Below are 17,939 nucleotides of genomic sequence, written 5' to 3'. Positions count from 1 at the left end.
ATCCCACTGAAAGTGTATGAGTATAGTATAGTATATAGTATATAGTATAGCCTTAGCCTAAATGTCATAGCATAAACTGCCAGACTGGCCTGTCCTGTAGGTTTTGCAAGGTCTCTCTGTATGAATATAGTGTGATGTGCGAGTGACCTTTCCGTCTGTAGCCCTGGAGAAGATGTATGATGGTTGTTGTGTATGTGATTGAGTGCAGGAGTGGTCAGTTACTCCCATGTTTGAGAGGAAGGACAAAAACTCCCTGCTAGATCTGGATGGCAGGCAAGCAGCACTGAATAAGAAGTACACCAGCATTACAGAGTCTGGGGAGAAACTGCACAAATTAACAGAGGTACAGAATGAAAGTGTAACATGTTATGAAACACAAAGTTAAGAAGCATGTATATAATAATAATAATAATAATAATAATACCTTTATTTGTACAGCGCTTTTCTAAACAAGGGAAGAGATCATAGAAATTAGCATATAAGCAGTGCTGTGTAGATGTACTGTATCAGCATGTGATGTGCTGTGTGTTGGTCCTGTAGGAGAACAAGAACTTGTTCAGAGCAGATGACAGCACAAAATCATGGGAGGCCTATGTTGACTACATCGATGACAAAGTGCTGGACGGGTTATTTAAAGTTGTCCACGTGTCTCTTAAGTTCCTGGCCAGCAACATGCATGTCAAGGTATCAGCCCTGAGATCAATTGTACTGTAACATTAGTCTGTTGGCAATTTGCAGTCAGTCTGGCAATTCTGTTCTATCAGTTGTATAGTGTTACTAACTGGAAAGTTGTTTTGAATTGCAGTCGATTAAAAACCCGCTGTTTGAGGTGCGTTTTGAAATGGAGGATGGAGAAACCTCATTCTACCCTTCTCTGAGTTTTGGCATATCTGATAGCTTCTATGATCTGGTTGAGGGTCTCATCCACGATGTGTATAAAGCTGCTAAGCTCGTCCCACGCATATCAATGACCCATAAAACCTGCTATCAAGTGAGTACAGTTCAACACCTCTTCGCTCCCCCGCGTTTATCTTGAGTGTGTAATCCAGTGTTAGAGTGCTCTCCAAATTATGATATTCCTAAGATTTATTTTGACACACACATTCACGTGTCATTACTACCAAACTGTGTGTGACAATGTTCTGCGTGGAATTGTTATTGTGAAAGGTACCTGAAGAAGCACCATGTATGAATGTGTAACCTGTGGTCTGAGTGTATTCCCTGTGTGTGTGTACCCCAGTTAGAGCTGGATGAGATGTCGGAGTTGTCGGACATGCGTGAGGATGTGATGAGCCAGGTGGCGGGGGCCATGAAGGAGGCGCAGGAGTATAGGGAGGTGCTGTATAAATACTCCTACCTGTGGCAGGATGACAGGGACGAGTTCATGGAGCAGTTCCTGCTCTATGGCAAAGTGCTCACACCTGAGGAGATTGAGGCCCACGGAGACGAGCCTGTGCCCAAAAACCCCCCCACACTCATAGAGTTCAAGGAGGAGGTACAAATATTGAGAAATATGATTCTCTTTGTTTAATCCAGGATTTAAAAAGATGACCTCACAAAGTCAGAATTACTGCTCTTTACATTTGTATCTTATCATGAATATGATCCTGTGGCGTCCCCTGCAAATTTCCTATATTTTGCCAAATGCCAATTACCCTGACAATTTACTATAAGGACAGATTTAGAAAACTGTAATTTTCTGGGGCTAACTTAAAAGTGCTTTGAATGATGTGTTCCCCTTGCAGATAGACACATATGAGAGCTTGTACAGTGAGGTGAGGGAGCTGGAGAACTCCAAAGTGCTACAGTGCTGGCTCCAGATAGACATCCGTCCCTTCAAACATTCCCTGCTCAACACCATCAAACGCTGGAGCCTCATGTTTAAACAGTACCTCATAGACAGAGTTACCAACAGGTACTGTCCCAGAGATACAGACCAACAGCAGTACTCTGTGAGAGTTTAACTTTTGGGTACGCTGCTAGGTTTACTGCAGGAAGTACTGTAACGTGTGTGTGTGTGTGTGTGTGTGTGTGTGTGTGTGTGTGTGTGTGTGTGTGTCGGCAGCCTGCGGGACCTGGATGGCATCATTAAGGAGGTGAAGGCAGGCCTGACTGAGACAGTGGAAGAGGGAGATTACCAGGGGCTGGTGGAGGTCATGGGTCACCTGATGAGGGTGAAAGACAGACAGGCAGCCACAGACAATATGTTCTCCCCCCTCAAAGAGACCATCCAGTTCCTCAAAGACTATGGAGAGGAGCTGCCTGACGAGGTCCATGCACAGCTACAGGTGGGAGAGACAGAGGTCTAAGTTTACTGTACCAGCAGTAAGGGTAGGGCAGACCCTCTATATACAACAGCAGTTCTTCTTGTTCATTTATATACCAAAAATTCATGGTTTACTTTCTGTGGTTGTTTAGGATCTTCCAGAGCACTGGAATAATGTGAAAAAGACATCCCTCCAAGTCAAGCAGAACGTGGCTCCACTGCAAATGAATGAAGTCAACATCATCCGCAGGAAGTGCCAGCAGTTTGAGGTACAGATACACATACATGTATACCGATACACAGAAACACGGAAAGAACTATGAGCAAAATGTGATAGTCTAAAACATATTCATGTTGTGTCATATGTGTCATATCCCCCACAGATTAAGCAGTATGAGTTTAGAGAGAAGTTCAGACAGCAACCATTCTTTGTCTTCTCTTTTGAAAATCCACATGAGGCTCTTGATGATGTGAGTGATTTAACATCTAATCTAAGGGTATAGCTGGCTCATACTGTAAGGCATTCTTTCCTAGTGGTCAATGTCAGTGCTTTTTATGGAAACTTTTGGAGTGGTAATTTGTGTCGATTAACACAATGAAAGTCTGTTTAATGGGGACTGTTTAAAGTCTGTTTACAAGGGACCTACAAAAGAGATATCTGTCAACAGGACTCACATGGATATAGCATTAATACAAACAGATGAACTTCTAACCTGCTGTGTGTGTGTATGATAACAGGTTCAGATAGACATTGTGGCATTGGAGAGAGAGATGGTGGCCCTGTCGAGTTCGGCCAGTCTGTTTGAGGTGAACGTTCCTGACTACAAACAGCTTAAAGCCTGCCGCAAGGAGATCATTCTGCTCAAAGAGCTTTGGGACATGATCCTGCTGGTAAGACTCTACAGTTCACAGGCAGCTCAGCACTCAACTTTGATTCAGATTTTCCATCAAGCTGTGTGATGATTTTGAGATGATTCATTGATATTAGATTCTGTACATTGATTCAATCGATAGATAGTTGTTCTTATAATGACTGAGCCATTGAGTGTTGGCTGGTGTTTGAATGTGTGCAGGTACGGGGGAACATGGACGACTGGAAGACCACCCTGTGGAAGGACATAAATGTGGAAGGGATGGACATGGACACCAAGAAATACGCCAAGGACATTAAGGGTTTGGACAAGGAGATGAGGGCCTGGGATGCTTTCTCCGGATTGGACAGCATGGTGAAGAACATGATGACATCACTACGTGCGGTGGGAGACCTACAGAACCCAGCCATCAGAGACCGCCACTGGCTGCAGCTCATGATGGCAACTAATGTACGCTGCAGGGTTTTTATTGTATTAAAAAAATGTTGTGTTCATTTGTTAATTTAATCTGTACAAACGATTTCCTTCTTGAGGACAATAAAGGGTTCTGTTCTACTCAATACTACAACCACACTGTTGTCTGTTCCTTTGGCAGGTGAAGTTTGACATGTCTGAGAGGACCACATTTGAGGACCTGCTGAAGTTGAACCTGCACCAGTTTGAGGACGAGGTGCGCAGCATCGTGGACAAGGCTGTCAAAGAGTCTGGGATGGAGAAGGTAAGGACAAAAACAGCATTTACCATATTGTTTACAGCTAAATGTTTGTGATGCTGCAAGTGAAGACATACAGTGCATGCAATGGATTGTCTACCAAATACTAAACATGAGTGCTTATTTTGGACATTTGATAAATCTGTCCCAGTAACTTACAGTAATGTGAAGAGTAATGGGTCATTTACTGTGGTCCAGTTTGACATAAATAACTCACAGCTGTAGTGGGACACTCCAACACTGTTTTACCTCCACCTCAGACATTGGCTGAGCTGGACAGCACGTGGAGTTCCATGGTGTTTGACCACGAGCCCCACGGACGCACAGGCACCATGCTGCTCAAACCTAACGAGGAGCTGGTGGAGACACTGGAGGACAACCAGGTACAGCTTACAGCTCCTCAACCAGAGTTAGACGTAGCCAGATAATCTTTACCAGAAATATGATGAAGCAACAAGAGAACAATGCTGGAGAACAGTAAATTCACAGATGGGATCCCTATTATCAGGGCTCTACAGTCAACAGGTGTGGCATGGCATATTTACTGGGAGACCCATTTGCCTGAAGAATCTTGAGATGCATGACATCCCAATGTAACTCCCTCTTCCTCTCTGGTGACCCCAGGTGCAACTTCAGACGCTGATGACCTCAAAGTACATCGCCCACTTCCTGGAGGAGGTGTCTGGCTGGCAGCAGAAGCTCTCCACGGCAGACTCTGTCATCTCCATCTGGTTCGCTGTGCAGCGCACCTGGACCCATCTGGAGAGCATCTTCATCGGCTCTGAGGACATCCGCTGCCAGCTCCCTGAAGACTCAAAGCGTTTTGACACTATTGACACAGACTTCAAGGTAGGTAGAGGCTCCTAAACCATTTGCAATAAGTAGGACCGGACTCTCCACATAATGAGTGACATGTAATAATACGACTTTCTTGTTGTGCCGTAGGAAATTATGAGTGAGGCAGTGAAGGTTACCAATGTGGTCAAGTCCACCAATAAGAAAGGTCTCCTGGAGAAGCTGGAGGATTTGGAGACTGGGTAAAGGCTTTGTTTTTTTTTATCAAGTTAAGAACTAGATCAGTCAAGAGATGAACAATTGATTTTGTAAATAGAAATCAGTGTTGTACATATAAGAGTTAGACTGCCATTTCAGTTACACTGCCCACTTATGTATTCACCACCCCAGGCTGGCTAAATGTGAGAAGGCTCTGGCTGAGTATCTGGAGACCAAACGCCTGGCCTTCCCCAGGTTCTACTTTGTCTCCTCCGCCGACCTGCTGGACATCCTCTCCAATGGAAACAACCCTGTGGAGGTACTGTACACAGGTGGCAGGGAGCAGAGATGCAGGGAGCAGCCTCACAGGAGAAACACTGCTTCACACTTTGTCTTCCATGTGTTGATATCTGTGTTCCTCTCTGTAGGTCAGCAAGCACCTGTCCAAGCTGTTTGACAGCTTGTCCAACCTCAAGTTCCAGCTGGATTCCAGTGGCAAACCCATCAAGGTGGCACTGGGGATGTACGCTAACGATATTGAGTATGTCACCTTCGACAAGGACTGTGACTGTTCAGGACAGGTGTGTGCTCCACTGGCCAGACACATGTTTTTTTGGGACTTCATGTTCTGCATCTGCTGGTTTCAAAATGTGTTTTGTGTGATATATAGTGATGTTTGCCGTGTCTGATGTGAAGTTAAAATGTTTTTGTGTGTGGTGCAGGTTGAGGTGTGGCTGAACAGGGTCCTAGAAAGGATGTGCGCCACACTGCAGATGGAGTTTGGAGAAGGTGTCCAGGCCTATGAGGAGAAGCCCAGAGAGCAGTGGCTCTTTGACTACCCTGCTCAGGTCCGCTCTCACACCAATCTCTGTGTTACATACAAATCTATATAAAACAACAGGGGATTGATGTTGTGATATAATGTGACATGATTTGATGTTGCAGATTGCCTTGGCCACTACTCAGATCTGGTGGACCACTGAGGTGGGCATTGCATTTGCCAGGCTGGAGGAGGGCTATGAAAACGCCCTCAAGGACTACTTCAAGAAGCAGGTCTTTGCTCACACATCAATCACTAATTTCGTGACAAAGATGTATTGTATAGTGGTTAAAATGTTGCTCCTAATTTAAAGCATCTTAATAGAATATAAATATTCTCCTCCGCTTCATATGCGACCGTCTTTTCTATCTACTTCGCTTATAAATGTGCTGCATGTGTGTTTTGACCTCTGGCCCCCACAGGTGACTCAGCTGAACACTCTGATCTCACTGCTGATTGGAGAACTCTCTAGAGGAGACCGCCAGAAGATCATGACCATCTGCACCATTGATGTCCATGCTCGAGATGTGGTGTCCAAACTCACTATCTCCAAGGCAAGCCTGCCAACAGGGCATCAGCCTTACAACATCAGTCAGATGTACAGTGTGTACATGTGTGGAAGTGTTATATTTTGTATTGCTTTCAGACTTTTCCACTTTTTCAAAAAACAAAAACAAACAAAACACGTCAAAGACATTTTCTCTAGCACTGATTTAGTTTAGAGAAAATATGTCAGTTTGAGGTCTTGTTTTCATGCTCTCTGTCTTTCTGCTCCAGATTGATAACGTTCAGGCATTCATGTGGCAGTCTCAGCTGAGGCATCGCTGGGACGATGATAAAAAGCACTGCTTCGCCAACATCTGTGACGCTCAGTTCAGATACTCCTACGAGTACCTGGGTAACACCCCTCGATTGGTCATCACCCCTCTTACTGACAGGTGCATGCTCCAACCACAGCTAATCTTGTTGGACATCAGATCTGCCATCGGACTTAATCTATCTAATGATCTTTTCTTTTCTTTTTTTTACATTTTAACTCAAGTGTAACTTCAGTTAAACTCTCAAATGATCTCTCCTCATGTATGCTGAGTTGTGTTTTGTGTCTAAGCTGTGATTTCATGATAGTGAAGTGTGTCTTTCCTCTAGGTGTTACATCACTCTGACCCAGTCTCTCCACCTTATCATGGGTGGGGCCCCAGCCGGGCCCGCCGGTACTGGTAAAACAGAGACGACCAAGGATCTAGGGCGAGCACTCGGCATCATGGTCTATGTATTCAACTGCTCTGAGCAGATGGACTACAAGGTTAGCTCACACTCCCACTGATTGTAAGGTGCGCAGACTTCTTGCACTAACAAAAACGATGTAGTAATCTAGTGACCAGTGCATTCTGTATTTCCTCCCAGTCTTGTGGTGATATCTATAAAGGCTTGGCTCAGACAGGGGCGTGGGGCTGCTTCGATGAGTTCAATCGAATCTCTGTGGAGGTGCTGTCTGTCATCGCTGTACAGGTGAGGCTTTTATAATCAACATCAAAAACCTCTAGCTCTCATCTAATATCTCCTTCTTTCCTGTCAATTTCTTTCTATCCTGTGTGGTGACAGAAATGTCTCTCTCTTTCCCTACTCAGGTGAAGTGTGTCCAGGATGGTATTCGGGACAAGAAGACCATCTTTAACTTCCTCGGAGAGACCATCAAGCTAATTCCTACGGTGGGAGCTTTCATCACGATGAACCCAGGCTATGCTGGCCGAGCTGAGCTACCAGAGAATCTCAAAGCCCTCTTCAGGTACTGTACCACACAAGCCCTCTCTATGTGTCTTCATCATCATCATCAACACCACCATCTCTCTCTCTCTCTCTCTCTCACTCTCTCTGAATGACTGTATTTGTATTGTGTTTCTCCCCTGTAGGCCGTGTGCCATGGTGGTGCCTGACTTTGAGCTGATCTGTGAGATCATGTTGGTGGCTGAGGGCTTTATCGATGCCAGAGTCCTGGCCAGGAAATTCATCACCCTCTACACACTCTGTAAAGAGCTGCTTTCCAAACAGGTACCACATATCTGGACATACACAGCAATGCATCTTAAAACACAGTGTATGTCTATTGCCTCACTAAACGTTTTTGTGTATGTGTGTGTGTACAGGACCATTATGACTGGGGGCTGCGTGCTATTAAGTCTGTGCTGGTGGTGGCAGGCTCTCTGAAGAGAGGAGACCCGGGCCGACCGGAGGACGAGGTTTTGATGAGAGCTCTGAGAGACTTCAACATCCCCAAGATTGTGATGGATGACACACCTGTGTTCCTGGGGCTGATTGGGGACCTGTTCCCTTCCCTGGACGTCCCCAGGAAGAGAGATCTGGACTTTGAGAAGGTCAGCAACTGCTGCCTCTCCTTACCTAGACACATTGCTTAGGACTGAGGTGGAGGGAACAGACATGAGACAATGTTTTAGTATGAAAAAAAAATGTGTTTGTGTCTCAGGTGGTGAAGCAGTCGGTGCTGGACCTGAAACTGCAGGCGGAGGACAACTTTGTTCTGAAGGTGGTGCAGTTGGAGGAGTTACTTGCAGTCCGACACTCTGTCTTCATTATTGGCAACGCAGGCACCGGCAAGTCCAAGGTACATCCTTCCAGGCAGTGCCCACAGAGGGCCTGTGTTGTGGTGCAGTGGCATTGTGTTTTCTCTGGTTGTTCTAGCCCAGCTGTAGAAAGCAGCCATTTTTGTGTTGCATGTCCAGGTGATGAGGTCATTGATTAGGACCTATCAGAACATGAAGAAGAAGCCAGTGGTGGTGGATCTGGACCCCAAAGCTGTGACCTGCGACGAGCTGTTTGGCATCATCAACCCTGCCACCAGAGAGTGGAAGGATGGTATGCTCACCAACTCACTTTATTCTTACTATTACCATCTATAAGAGTAGTTACAGTATAGTCACTTACTTATGCAACTGTAAAGTACAGAATGGTTGAACCTGCCTGGCCATTCCCTCATGCTTATTGCCTTGTTGGTCCCAGGCCTTTTCTCCTGTGTGATGAGAGACCTGGCCAACATCAGCCATGACGGGCCCAAGTGGATCGTGTTGGATGGGGATATTGACCCGATGTGGATTGAGTCCCTCAACACTGTGATGGATGACAACAAGGTCTGGGGGCTCACCTATGACACTCTTTTTCTGTTGCTGAACTGTGAACTGTGTGTGTGTGTGTGTGTGTGTGTGTGTGTGTGTGTGTGTGTGTGTGTGTGTGTGTGTGTGTGTGTGTGTGTGTGTGTGTGTGTGTGTGTGTTGTGTTCTGATGTTGTCTGTGTGTGTGTGTGTGTGTGTGTGTGTGTGTGTGTGTGTGTGTGTGTGTGTGTGTGAGTGTGCTGTGTTTAGGTGTTGACTCTGGCCAGTAACGAGCGTATTCCTCTGAACTCCACCATGCGTCTGTTGTTTGAGATCAAAGACCTGCGGACGGCCACTCCTGCCACCGTGTCCCGTGCCGGCATCCTCTTTGTCAACCCTGCCGACCTCGGCTGGAACCCGTCAGTACCACACCCTTGAATACAAAATACACAAATTTTTCTACAGAATTCATATCTACGCTGATGCATACCCATGTCCAATCTTCATAAGAGCGACCCCCTTGTACCCACCAATATTAATATCTATGAACATATTTAAGTCATTATGACATATAAAGTATAACCGTGTTATACTCGAGGTTACAGAGAGCATGGTTCTCCTGTGTGAGCCCTCCTCTGTGCTGCTGCAGGGTTGTGTCCAGCTGGATCGAGAGGCGGGACGATCAGTCTGAGAAGGCCAACTTGTCCATCCTGTTTGATAAATACCTTCCTACCTGCTTAGAGAAGCTCAAGTTTGGCTTTAAGAAGATCACCCCCATCCCAGAAGTGACCCTGGTCCAGACGCTGCTGCACTTCATGGAGTGTCTGTTAGTGCCTGAGAACACCCCGCCAGACTCAAATAAGGAACTGTACGAGCTCTACTTTGTGTTTGCCTGTGTCTGGGCCTTTGGAGGGGCCATGTTCCAGGACCAGGTATTTAGATATTGTGTTATTTCATATTTATTTAATTCTATAAATTTATAGTTTATAGTTTACTCATCATTTTTCTGATTTATTACTGTTCTCTCATTGACAGTGCAAAAAGAGAGGTTTAAAAATAGATGTTGCTGTATTGTGAGTATTATGGTAGCTTTTGGTAACATCTCCACAACACAGCATTGCCAAAATGGGGCCTTTACTCTAAGACTTCTCCCTCTCTCTGTGTTTGGTCCTCAGCTGACAGATTACCGCCTGGAGTTCAGCAAATGGTGGGTCAATGAGTTCAAGACCATCAAGTTCCCTTCCCATGGGACTGTGTTTGATTACTGCATTGACAGCGAGTCAAAGAAGTTCACTTCCTGGACAGAGAGAGTGCCTAAGTTCTTGCTGGACCCAGATCTCCCACTCCAGGTCAAAGTTCTTCCCTGTCCCTCAATCTGTACTCAGCTCCTTTTCTTTTTATCTATAACTCCTAGATTGTTGTATTTTTTTCATTATCATTTGCAAACCGTTCTGGAATGGTGATGTAGAAAAAAGTTCCTCATAAATGAACTGATTAAAAATTACATGCTGCAGTGTCATCAGGAGAAGAAGTGGTATATAGAAGTGGTTATAGATATTGAATGGTTTTTAGAGTCATTTTGCTGACTTTACCATTGTTGTGGATCCCCAGGCCTCTCTGGTACACACAGCCGAGACAACCCGAATCCGCTACTTTATGGACATGCTGATGGTACGCAAGCGGCCGGTGATGCTGGTGGGGAACGCGGGCAGCGGCAAGTCAGTATTAATGGGAGATAAGCTGCGCAGCCTCAGCACTGACCAATACGTGGTGCAGTCAGTGCCCTTCAACTTCTACACCACCTCCGCCATGCTGCAAGGTACTGTATGTCAATCTACTGTATCAGAGCTGAGACAGGAACAGTCAGACATTTCATGTTACTCATTCTGATGATATTGTTCGAAACATCTGATGTTGAATATATACAGTATTAAATATTGGGTGTAAGAATATTGTATGCATAACAAAGGGCTGAATCTAGTTATTTAGGATTTATTGATTCATTGGTTCTAGATCCCTGACCCTAACTCTTATTCTGCTCAGCTATTTTGGAGAAACCCCTTGAGAAGAAAGCAGGGAGGAACTACGGTCCACCTGGCAACAAGAGTCTCATCTATTTCATAGATGATATGAACATGCCCGAGGTGGACAAGTACTTCACTGTGGCTCCGCACACACTCATCCGCCAGCACATGGACCACGGACACTGGTGTGACCACAACCAAAACATAAATGCATCACAACATGACCACTCTAAACACTATAAAGTAGCATTCTGAGTTAAATATCTCAGCATACATTCCCAGTGGGTCTATCCCCAACCCCTCTCGCTCATGATCCCTCTGTCTCTCTTTGTCCCCCTCATTTCTCCTGCTCAGGTATGACAGAGCCAAGCTGACTCTGAAGGACATCCATAACTGCCAGTATGTAGCCTGCATGAACCCCACAGCAGGCAGCTTCACCATCGACCCACGACTGCAGGTGCTCACTAGGCCTAGGCCATGTTCTCCAGGGGCTCCATAACAGTAGACTGAAGCCTGGATTATAAAATATCATGAGGATGTTCTGTATTTGACTACTCTTAACCCACTGCATTCAATTATTACTGTGTAATGTATTGTGATGTAACCCCCCTCTCTCTCCTCCAGAGGCACTTCTGTGTGTTTGCAGTGAGTTTCCCTGGCCAAGACGCCCTCCACAGCATCTATAACTCCATCTTCTCCCAGCATATGGAGATGAACGGCTTCCTTCCCGCCATCAAGAAGTTCTGCTCCTCTCTCGTCACCTGTGCACTGAGTGAGAACAGCCCATAGAACAGAGATACAGTATATGACGTCACATTACAACAGACATGAAACTGACATAAAACGACTGTCAGAGAATACAGTATGTTTTCCCCTGACACTGGATGTTATGCTAATTAATTTCTGTGTTCACTTGAACAGTGTTTCACCAGAGGATTTCCTCCTCTTTTCTCCCCACGGCTGTGAAGTTTCACTACGTCTTTAACCTCAGAGACCTGTCCAACATATTCCAAGTAAACCTTTCTCTCACACATCTGTAGAGTAGAACAGTTAACACATTTTTAAGTTGGTTTTCTGATATAATTTTGTAAGATTCCCTTTCTCCAGTTGACATTGTTCTACTGACCAGTCACCACATCTGTGCTCTCCCTTGGCAGGGTCTGCTGTTCTCCTCCCCGGAGTGTGTGAAGACCCCTGCAGAGCTGGTGCGTCTCTGGTTGCACGAGTGTGACCGCGTCTACGGGGACAAGCTGGTGGAAGAAAAGGACATGGAGTTGTTTGCGAAGATCCAAGAAGAAATCTGCAAAAAGTGCTTTGAGGTACAAGGAAAACACCAAAACATGGTAGATAGGCGGACAAAACCACATAACAAGCTAAGACTACAGCCACTTTGTTAGGATTGAATGGAATGAACAGAAAACACATAGTGGGCAGACAATGGGTAAATGTCAACAGTGAAGAGGTCAATTCTTCTGCTATGTAATAATAACTTGTATCAAAGTAACCATGTTCTCTAATGTGCTTTAGACTTCTCTCTTGGTCATGTTAACAGATTGGTGTGTGTTCTACTTCTGTCTGCAGGATATTGATACAGGTTTTCTCTTTGAGAAGCCCAACATCTATTGCCATTTCTCCCAAGGCATTGGTGAGCCTAAATACTTTGCCATCCCAGATTGGGCAGCTCTAAACAAGCTTCTCCTGGAGGGGCTGGACAGTTACAACGAAGTCAACGCGATCATGAACCTGGCAAGTTGCACAAAAATGACGGTTGCTAGAGAATGGCCAGTCCCTTTTCAAAGAATTCAGAGCATTTAAACCTGAGATGAGACATACAGAGAGAGCTTTCTCCTATGTAACCGTATGTGTGTGTGTGTGTGTGTGTGTGTGTGTGTGTGTGTGTGTGTGTGTGTGTGTGTGTGTGTGTGTGTGTGTGTGTGTGTGCGCGCGTGTGTTCGGTGCAGGTGTTGTTTGAGGATGCCATGTCTCATATCTGTCGTATAAACCGTATCTTGGAGTCTCCTCGTGGTAATGCTCTGTTGGTGGGGGTGGGCGGTAGCGGCAAGCAGTCCCTCTCACGCCTCGCTGCCAGCATCTCCAACCTGGAGGTGTTCCAGATGACTCTGAGGAAGGGCTACGGCATCGCAGACCTCAAGGTACAGATGCTGCTCACTCACAGAGACACTCACACACACACAACACATAATCAATCATCATCATTATTATTATTATTTTCCCTTCTCCCCCTCTCTCCTCTGTAGCTGGACGTAGCAGCCCAGTACATGAAGGCTGGGGTGAAGAACATTGGCACAGTGTTCCTGATGACAGACTCCCAAGTGGCAGAGGAAGAGTTCCTGGTGTTGATCAATGACCTGCTGGCATCTGGGGAGATCCCTGGCCTATTCCAGGATGACGAGGTGGAGAACATCATCGCAGCCATGAGGAACGAGGTCAAGGCAGTGGGTATACCTGACTCACGAGAGAACTGCTGGAAGTTCTTCATCGACAGAGTCAGGAAACAGCTCAAGGTAACACCTTAACTTTTACCCCTAAAATGTCCCTAAAATTATAGGATACGAATGAAAGGGATCTCATCCTTATTCAATGAAAGGTTATTGTACTCTCCAATATTTGACGTTTAGTCTGGGTGTGTTGAGTTGTGTTTCAGAGGTGTGCGTTGTCCTGTAGGTGATCCTGTGTTTCTCTCCGGTGGGCTCTACTTTGAGGGTGCGGGCGCGCAAGTTCCCAGCAGTCGTCAACTGCACCTCCATCGACTGGTTCCATGAGTGGCCAGAGGAGGCGCTGACGTCTGTCAGCGCTCGCTTCCTCTCTGAGACAGAGGGCATCATGGTAATGTCAGACGTCATACAGTTCTTTAAATTCAAAATGTCCTCCACATCACAAACTCCAATGTTAGCAGACTATTGTGCAGTAAGATGACTGTGTTCCTGTATGTATGTGTGTGTGTGTGTGTGTGTGTGGGGGGGGGGGGGGGGGTGTGTGGGTGATCTTTCCCTATCTGTCCCTAGCCGGAGGTGAAGGACTCTCTGAGCCAGTTCATGTCCTTTGTACATAAGACAGTGAATGAGATGTCCAAGTCTTACCTGACGTCGGACCGTCGCTACAATTACACCACACCCAAGACCTTCCTGGAGCAGATCAAACTCTACCAGAACCTGCTGGCTATCAAGAGGAGTGAGCTGCTGTCCAAGATGGAGCGTCTGGAGAATGGACTCACCAAGCTGGAGAACACCTCTGCTCAGGTCAGGAGGGGGAATCAGAGACCACAACACACACAGGGGATTTACAATAAAACCCCTCCGTAGCAATGTAAAATGTGTTCCTCACAACAGTGTGTACCTAATGATTTTTGTACAGATTAATCAGGAACATCAGACATCATCCTCTATTAAATACAGAACTGAAACTGTCCCGTTCTCTGATAGTCATTGCAGTGTTGGTCACATCACATGCATGCTCTGTCAGGTGGATGATCTAAAGGCCAAGCTGGCGGTGCAGGAGGTGGAACTGAAGCAGAAAAACGAGGACGCTGATAAACTCATTGAGGTGGTAGGCGTGGAAACAGAGAAAGTGTCAAAGGAAAAGGTCATCGCCAATGATGAGGAGCTCAAAGTGCAAGTCATTGCTAAGGTAGGTGTGTGTGTGTGGATGGGTGGCTGGGTGGCTGTGGTTCAGTGATAGATATGCCTTTCCCTTTCATCAACAGTAAATGTCCCCCCAGAACTGTTTCAGCCGCTGTGACTGATACTATGAGTGTATTTGTGTGTTTGTAGAATGTGGGAGAGAAACAGAGATCTTGTGAGGCAGACTTGGCCAAAGCAGAGCCTGCCCTGATGGCAGCTCAGGAGGCTCTCAACACTCTTAACAAGGTTAGTGGGAATAGAGCTTTTAAAGTGTGTGTGCATGTGCGTCTGTGTGTGTGGTTCAGTGATGGATGTTTCTTTCCCTCTGTCATTCATCAATGGTAAATCTCCCCCAGAACAACCTGACAGAGTTGAAGTCATTTGGCTCTCCCCCGGAGGCGGTAGTTAATGTGTTAGCAGCTGTGATGGTCCTGATGGCTCCTGGAGGAAAGGTCCCCAAAGACAAGAGCTGGAAGGCTGCCAAGAACACCATGGCCAAAGTGGACGCCTTCCTGGATGCCCTGGTCAACTACAACAAGGAGAACATCCCTGAAGCCTGCATGAAGGCTTTCCAGTGAGGTTTTTTTGCTGGCTAATCAGGAAATCCAGATTTTCTGACTTGCTGATAATCTTATCAGAGAATGGATCTGTAGTCTCACCAGCTTGGTTTTGTATTTGATTTGATTGTGAATACATGCCTTTGTTAGGAGGTCAGTGACAATTACCACTTTTAAGACTAACCTCAAACCCACCTTTTAAGAGCTGCATATGGTTGCCCTTAGCAACTCCCCCTCCCCACTGCCTTTCCCCATTCCCCATGTCAAGATTATTGTGTACCCATATGCTTTTATTTATGTTATGTGTATGTGTTTTGTTAATGTGTCTGTTTTTTATAGGATATATAGTGTGTTGAGACCTTGTTGAAAATGCACTTTAAAACTAAATAAACTTGAAGCTTATTGTTATGTATCTGGTGAATCTACTATAAACATAAATGTGCTTCTCTTTGCTCGTCCCTTGTACAGGCCGTTTGAGAATGACCCCACGTTTGAACCAGACTTCATCCGGTCTAAGTCCATTGCAGCTGCGGGTTTGTGCTCGTGGAGTATTAACATTGTGAGGTTCTACAAGGTGTACTGTGATGTGGAGCCCAAACGGCAGGCCCTGAGCCAGGCCAACGCTGAGCTGGCTGCAGCCTCGGACAAACTCTCCATCATCAAGTCCAAGATCAATGTGAGTGCGAGACAGAAGTTTCATATCTGAAAACACGACTTGTAGTTAGATGTTTCATACAATACTTGATAGTAGATATTTCAGGCTATACTTTTATACAAAAAATGCTGTTAACATCTAAATTATCCAAAAAAAATAAAACAAGAAAAGCCCAAATTAAAGAGATGTGTCTTGTCTTCAGCAACTGAATGCTAACTTGGCCAAGCTGACAGCAGAGTTTGAGAAAGCTACAGCCGACAAGCTGAAGTGTCAGCAGGAGGCAGACGCCACCAATCAGACCATCTCTCTGGCCAACAGGTAAAGCCACAGCACTCTACAGCATCATTTACATTTACTAAACAGCTGAAAAACACACTATAAGCTTCATGCCCCCTTGGCTTATCATCAAGCTGTGTCTTTGATCATTTGACCCCATGTATAGATGTAATCTTTAAATTATTTTAGTTTACTTCTTTGATTTAAGAAATCTACAATCTCTTCTCAGTCTCTATATGTTGATCTGGTGTGATTATGTGACTGTGTCTGTCAGGCTGGTGGGGGGTTTAGCCTCTGAGAAGGTCCGCTGGTCTGAGTCGGTGGCCCAGTTTAAAATCCAGGAAAAGACCCTGAGCGGTGATGTCATGCTCATCTCAGCCTTCGTCTCCTATGTGGGCTACTTCAGCAAGAAGTTCCGCACTGACTTGATGGACAAGTACTGGTTGCCCTACCTCAAGGAGCTCAAGGTACACACTCATTCTCAAAACATTCCCTTACTTCATCATGTTAAAAGACTTGAATGATTGTGCCCCCCCCCCCCCCCCCCCCCAGGTCCCTATCCCAATCACAGAGGGGCTGGACCCCCTGATGCTGCTGACAGACGACGCTGACATTGCTGCCTGGAGTAACCAGGGGTTGCCTAGTGACCGCATGTCTATCGAAAACGCCACCATCCTGTGCAACACGGAGCGCTGGCCGCTCATTGTGGACGCCCAGCTCCAGGGCATCAAATGGATCAAAAACAAATATGGAGATAGCCTCAAAATCATACGCCTCGGACAAAAAGGGTCAGTTACTGTCTCAGACATGGTCCAGAAGCACTCTGTTAATGATAGAATTCTCTGCATGTGCATGTCACCATAAATCATTGAATTCTTTCATTTGGAATGTTTTCCTTTTGTTTATGGACTGTTTAAGTACTTTGGTGAAGGCACATTGTATTTCTATTGTTTCAAACATCCCCTCCTGAATGAAGGAGTAGAGCCAGTCTGTAGGTCTGATGAGCACAGCAGGCGGTAATTGATCTGGCTTCTCTCCCCTTGTGACTGCAGGTACCTGGACAGCATTGAGATGGCTGTGTCCAATGGAGACACTCTGCTCTTAGAAAACATCAGTGAGTCTGTGGAACCAGTGCTGGACCCACTACTGGGCCGAATCACTATCAAGAAGGGCAAGTAAGTCACTCCTACATCGCCTCTATAACCTCTGGTTACCTCTACCTACCTGAGCAGAGCACAGTTAACCCCCTATCACTGACCTTGAGTCATCTTTCACCCCACAGGGATGCCTCGCCTCACTGTTAACCCTTATCCACCATGTCCCCTCATGCTACAATCACCCCACTTGGGGTTAGAGGAAGTGTTGTATCTCTAGGTTCTCCCATGTTTTCCCCCAGGTGTATCCGCATAGGCGATAAGGAGGTGGAGTACCACCCTAACTTCCGTCTGATCCTGCATACTAAGTACTTCAACCCTCACTACAAGCCTGAGATGCAGGCGCAGTGTACTCTTATCAACTTCCTGGTGACACGGGATGGCCTGGAGGATCAGCTACTGGCTGCCGTGGTCGCTAAGGAGAGGCCAGACCTGGAAGAACTCAAGGTGAGTAGTGAGTGGCACTGTGTGACCCATAGAAATCTGGAGGTACTGAGGTGAATGTTAAGGGAACAATTATACGGCTTCTAAAGGGTGTGAGTGGAGTTGTGAGTCCTGTGTGTGACATAACGAAGGAAGTGGAGGTGGACTGACTACTGTGCCCCCCTCTGTGCAGGCTGACCTGACGAAGCAGCAGAACAATTTCAAGATCGTTCTGAAGCAGCTGGAGGACTCCCTGCTGGCTCGCCTGTCTGCCGCCTCAGGGAATTTCCTGGGGGACACAGCCCTGGTGGAGAACCTGGAGACCACCAAGTGCACCGCCACTGAGATCGAGGAGAAGGTGACATCATCACCCTGTGCCAGGGGGGCAGATGGTTGTTGAGTCAGCTGAGCCCGGTGTGTGTGTTGTGTATCTCTCAGGTTT

General features: G+C 46.1%; 1 protein-coding gene across 1 annotated transcript in view; it reads left to right on the top strand.

Annotated features, from left to right (window-relative positions):
• Positions 1 to 17,939, top strand: part of LOC310817534 (dynein axonemal heavy chain 17-like) — a gene marked incomplete at its 5' end in the record, with an annotated part of 32,237 nt that overhangs the window by 5,679 nt on the left and 8,619 nt on the right. Inside the window, 52 exons of the mRNA XM_083688170.1 lie at positions 209 to 343; positions 541 to 684; positions 806 to 991; positions 1,241 to 1,495; positions 1,746 to 1,915; positions 2,066 to 2,288; positions 2,419 to 2,535; positions 2,650 to 2,736; positions 3,005 to 3,157; positions 3,340 to 3,588; positions 3,734 to 3,856; positions 4,111 to 4,233; positions 4,475 to 4,699; positions 4,796 to 4,887; positions 5,036 to 5,162; positions 5,272 to 5,424; positions 5,566 to 5,691; positions 5,789 to 5,896; positions 6,086 to 6,217; positions 6,441 to 6,601; positions 6,810 to 6,966; positions 7,068 to 7,172; positions 7,292 to 7,449; positions 7,574 to 7,712; positions 7,808 to 8,035; positions 8,146 to 8,283; positions 8,402 to 8,534; positions 8,679 to 8,806; positions 9,038 to 9,186; positions 9,417 to 9,699; positions 9,943 to 10,116; positions 10,379 to 10,586; positions 10,811 to 10,976; positions 11,146 to 11,248; positions 11,416 to 11,563; positions 11,713 to 11,804; positions 11,949 to 12,110; positions 12,373 to 12,537; positions 12,753 to 12,944; positions 13,050 to 13,316; positions 13,477 to 13,638; positions 13,818 to 14,051; positions 14,275 to 14,439; positions 14,583 to 14,678; positions 14,789 to 15,006; positions 15,458 to 15,665; positions 15,847 to 15,962; positions 16,195 to 16,387; positions 16,473 to 16,708; positions 16,973 to 17,095; positions 17,317 to 17,521; positions 17,691 to 17,855. Of these exons, the coding sequence (XP_083544296.1) occupies positions 209 to 343; positions 541 to 684; positions 806 to 991; positions 1,241 to 1,495; positions 1,746 to 1,915; positions 2,066 to 2,288; positions 2,419 to 2,535; positions 2,650 to 2,736; positions 3,005 to 3,157; positions 3,340 to 3,588; positions 3,734 to 3,856; positions 4,111 to 4,233; positions 4,475 to 4,699; positions 4,796 to 4,887; positions 5,036 to 5,162; positions 5,272 to 5,424; positions 5,566 to 5,691; positions 5,789 to 5,896; positions 6,086 to 6,217; positions 6,441 to 6,601; positions 6,810 to 6,966; positions 7,068 to 7,172; positions 7,292 to 7,449; positions 7,574 to 7,712; positions 7,808 to 8,035; positions 8,146 to 8,283; positions 8,402 to 8,534; positions 8,679 to 8,806; positions 9,038 to 9,186; positions 9,417 to 9,699; positions 9,943 to 10,116; positions 10,379 to 10,586; positions 10,811 to 10,976; positions 11,146 to 11,248; positions 11,416 to 11,563; positions 11,713 to 11,804; positions 11,949 to 12,110; positions 12,373 to 12,537; positions 12,753 to 12,944; positions 13,050 to 13,316; positions 13,477 to 13,638; positions 13,818 to 14,051; positions 14,275 to 14,439; positions 14,583 to 14,678; positions 14,789 to 15,006; positions 15,458 to 15,665; positions 15,847 to 15,962; positions 16,195 to 16,387; positions 16,473 to 16,708; positions 16,973 to 17,095; positions 17,317 to 17,521; positions 17,691 to 17,855 (8,505 nt within the window). The remainder of the gene's footprint in view (positions 1 to 208; positions 344 to 540; positions 685 to 805; positions 992 to 1,240; positions 1,496 to 1,745; positions 1,916 to 2,065; positions 2,289 to 2,418; positions 2,536 to 2,649; positions 2,737 to 3,004; positions 3,158 to 3,339; positions 3,589 to 3,733; positions 3,857 to 4,110; positions 4,234 to 4,474; positions 4,700 to 4,795; positions 4,888 to 5,035; positions 5,163 to 5,271; positions 5,425 to 5,565; positions 5,692 to 5,788; positions 5,897 to 6,085; positions 6,218 to 6,440; positions 6,602 to 6,809; positions 6,967 to 7,067; positions 7,173 to 7,291; positions 7,450 to 7,573; positions 7,713 to 7,807; positions 8,036 to 8,145; positions 8,284 to 8,401; positions 8,535 to 8,678; positions 8,807 to 9,037; positions 9,187 to 9,416; positions 9,700 to 9,942; positions 10,117 to 10,378; positions 10,587 to 10,810; positions 10,977 to 11,145; positions 11,249 to 11,415; positions 11,564 to 11,712; positions 11,805 to 11,948; positions 12,111 to 12,372; positions 12,538 to 12,752; positions 12,945 to 13,049; positions 13,317 to 13,476; positions 13,639 to 13,817; positions 14,052 to 14,274; positions 14,440 to 14,582; positions 14,679 to 14,788; positions 15,007 to 15,457; positions 15,666 to 15,846; positions 15,963 to 16,194; positions 16,388 to 16,472; positions 16,709 to 16,972; positions 17,096 to 17,316; positions 17,522 to 17,690; positions 17,856 to 17,939) is intronic.

The sequence above is a fragment of the Argentina silus genome (genome assembly GCF_951799395.1).
Source record: "Argentina silus genome assembly, chromosome: 16".
Lineage (NCBI taxonomy): Eukaryota > Metazoa > Chordata > Actinopteri > Argentiniformes > Argentinidae > Argentina > Argentina silus.
Note: the sequence above shows the minus strand (reverse complement) of the source record. Positions and strands in the feature narration are given on the sequence as shown.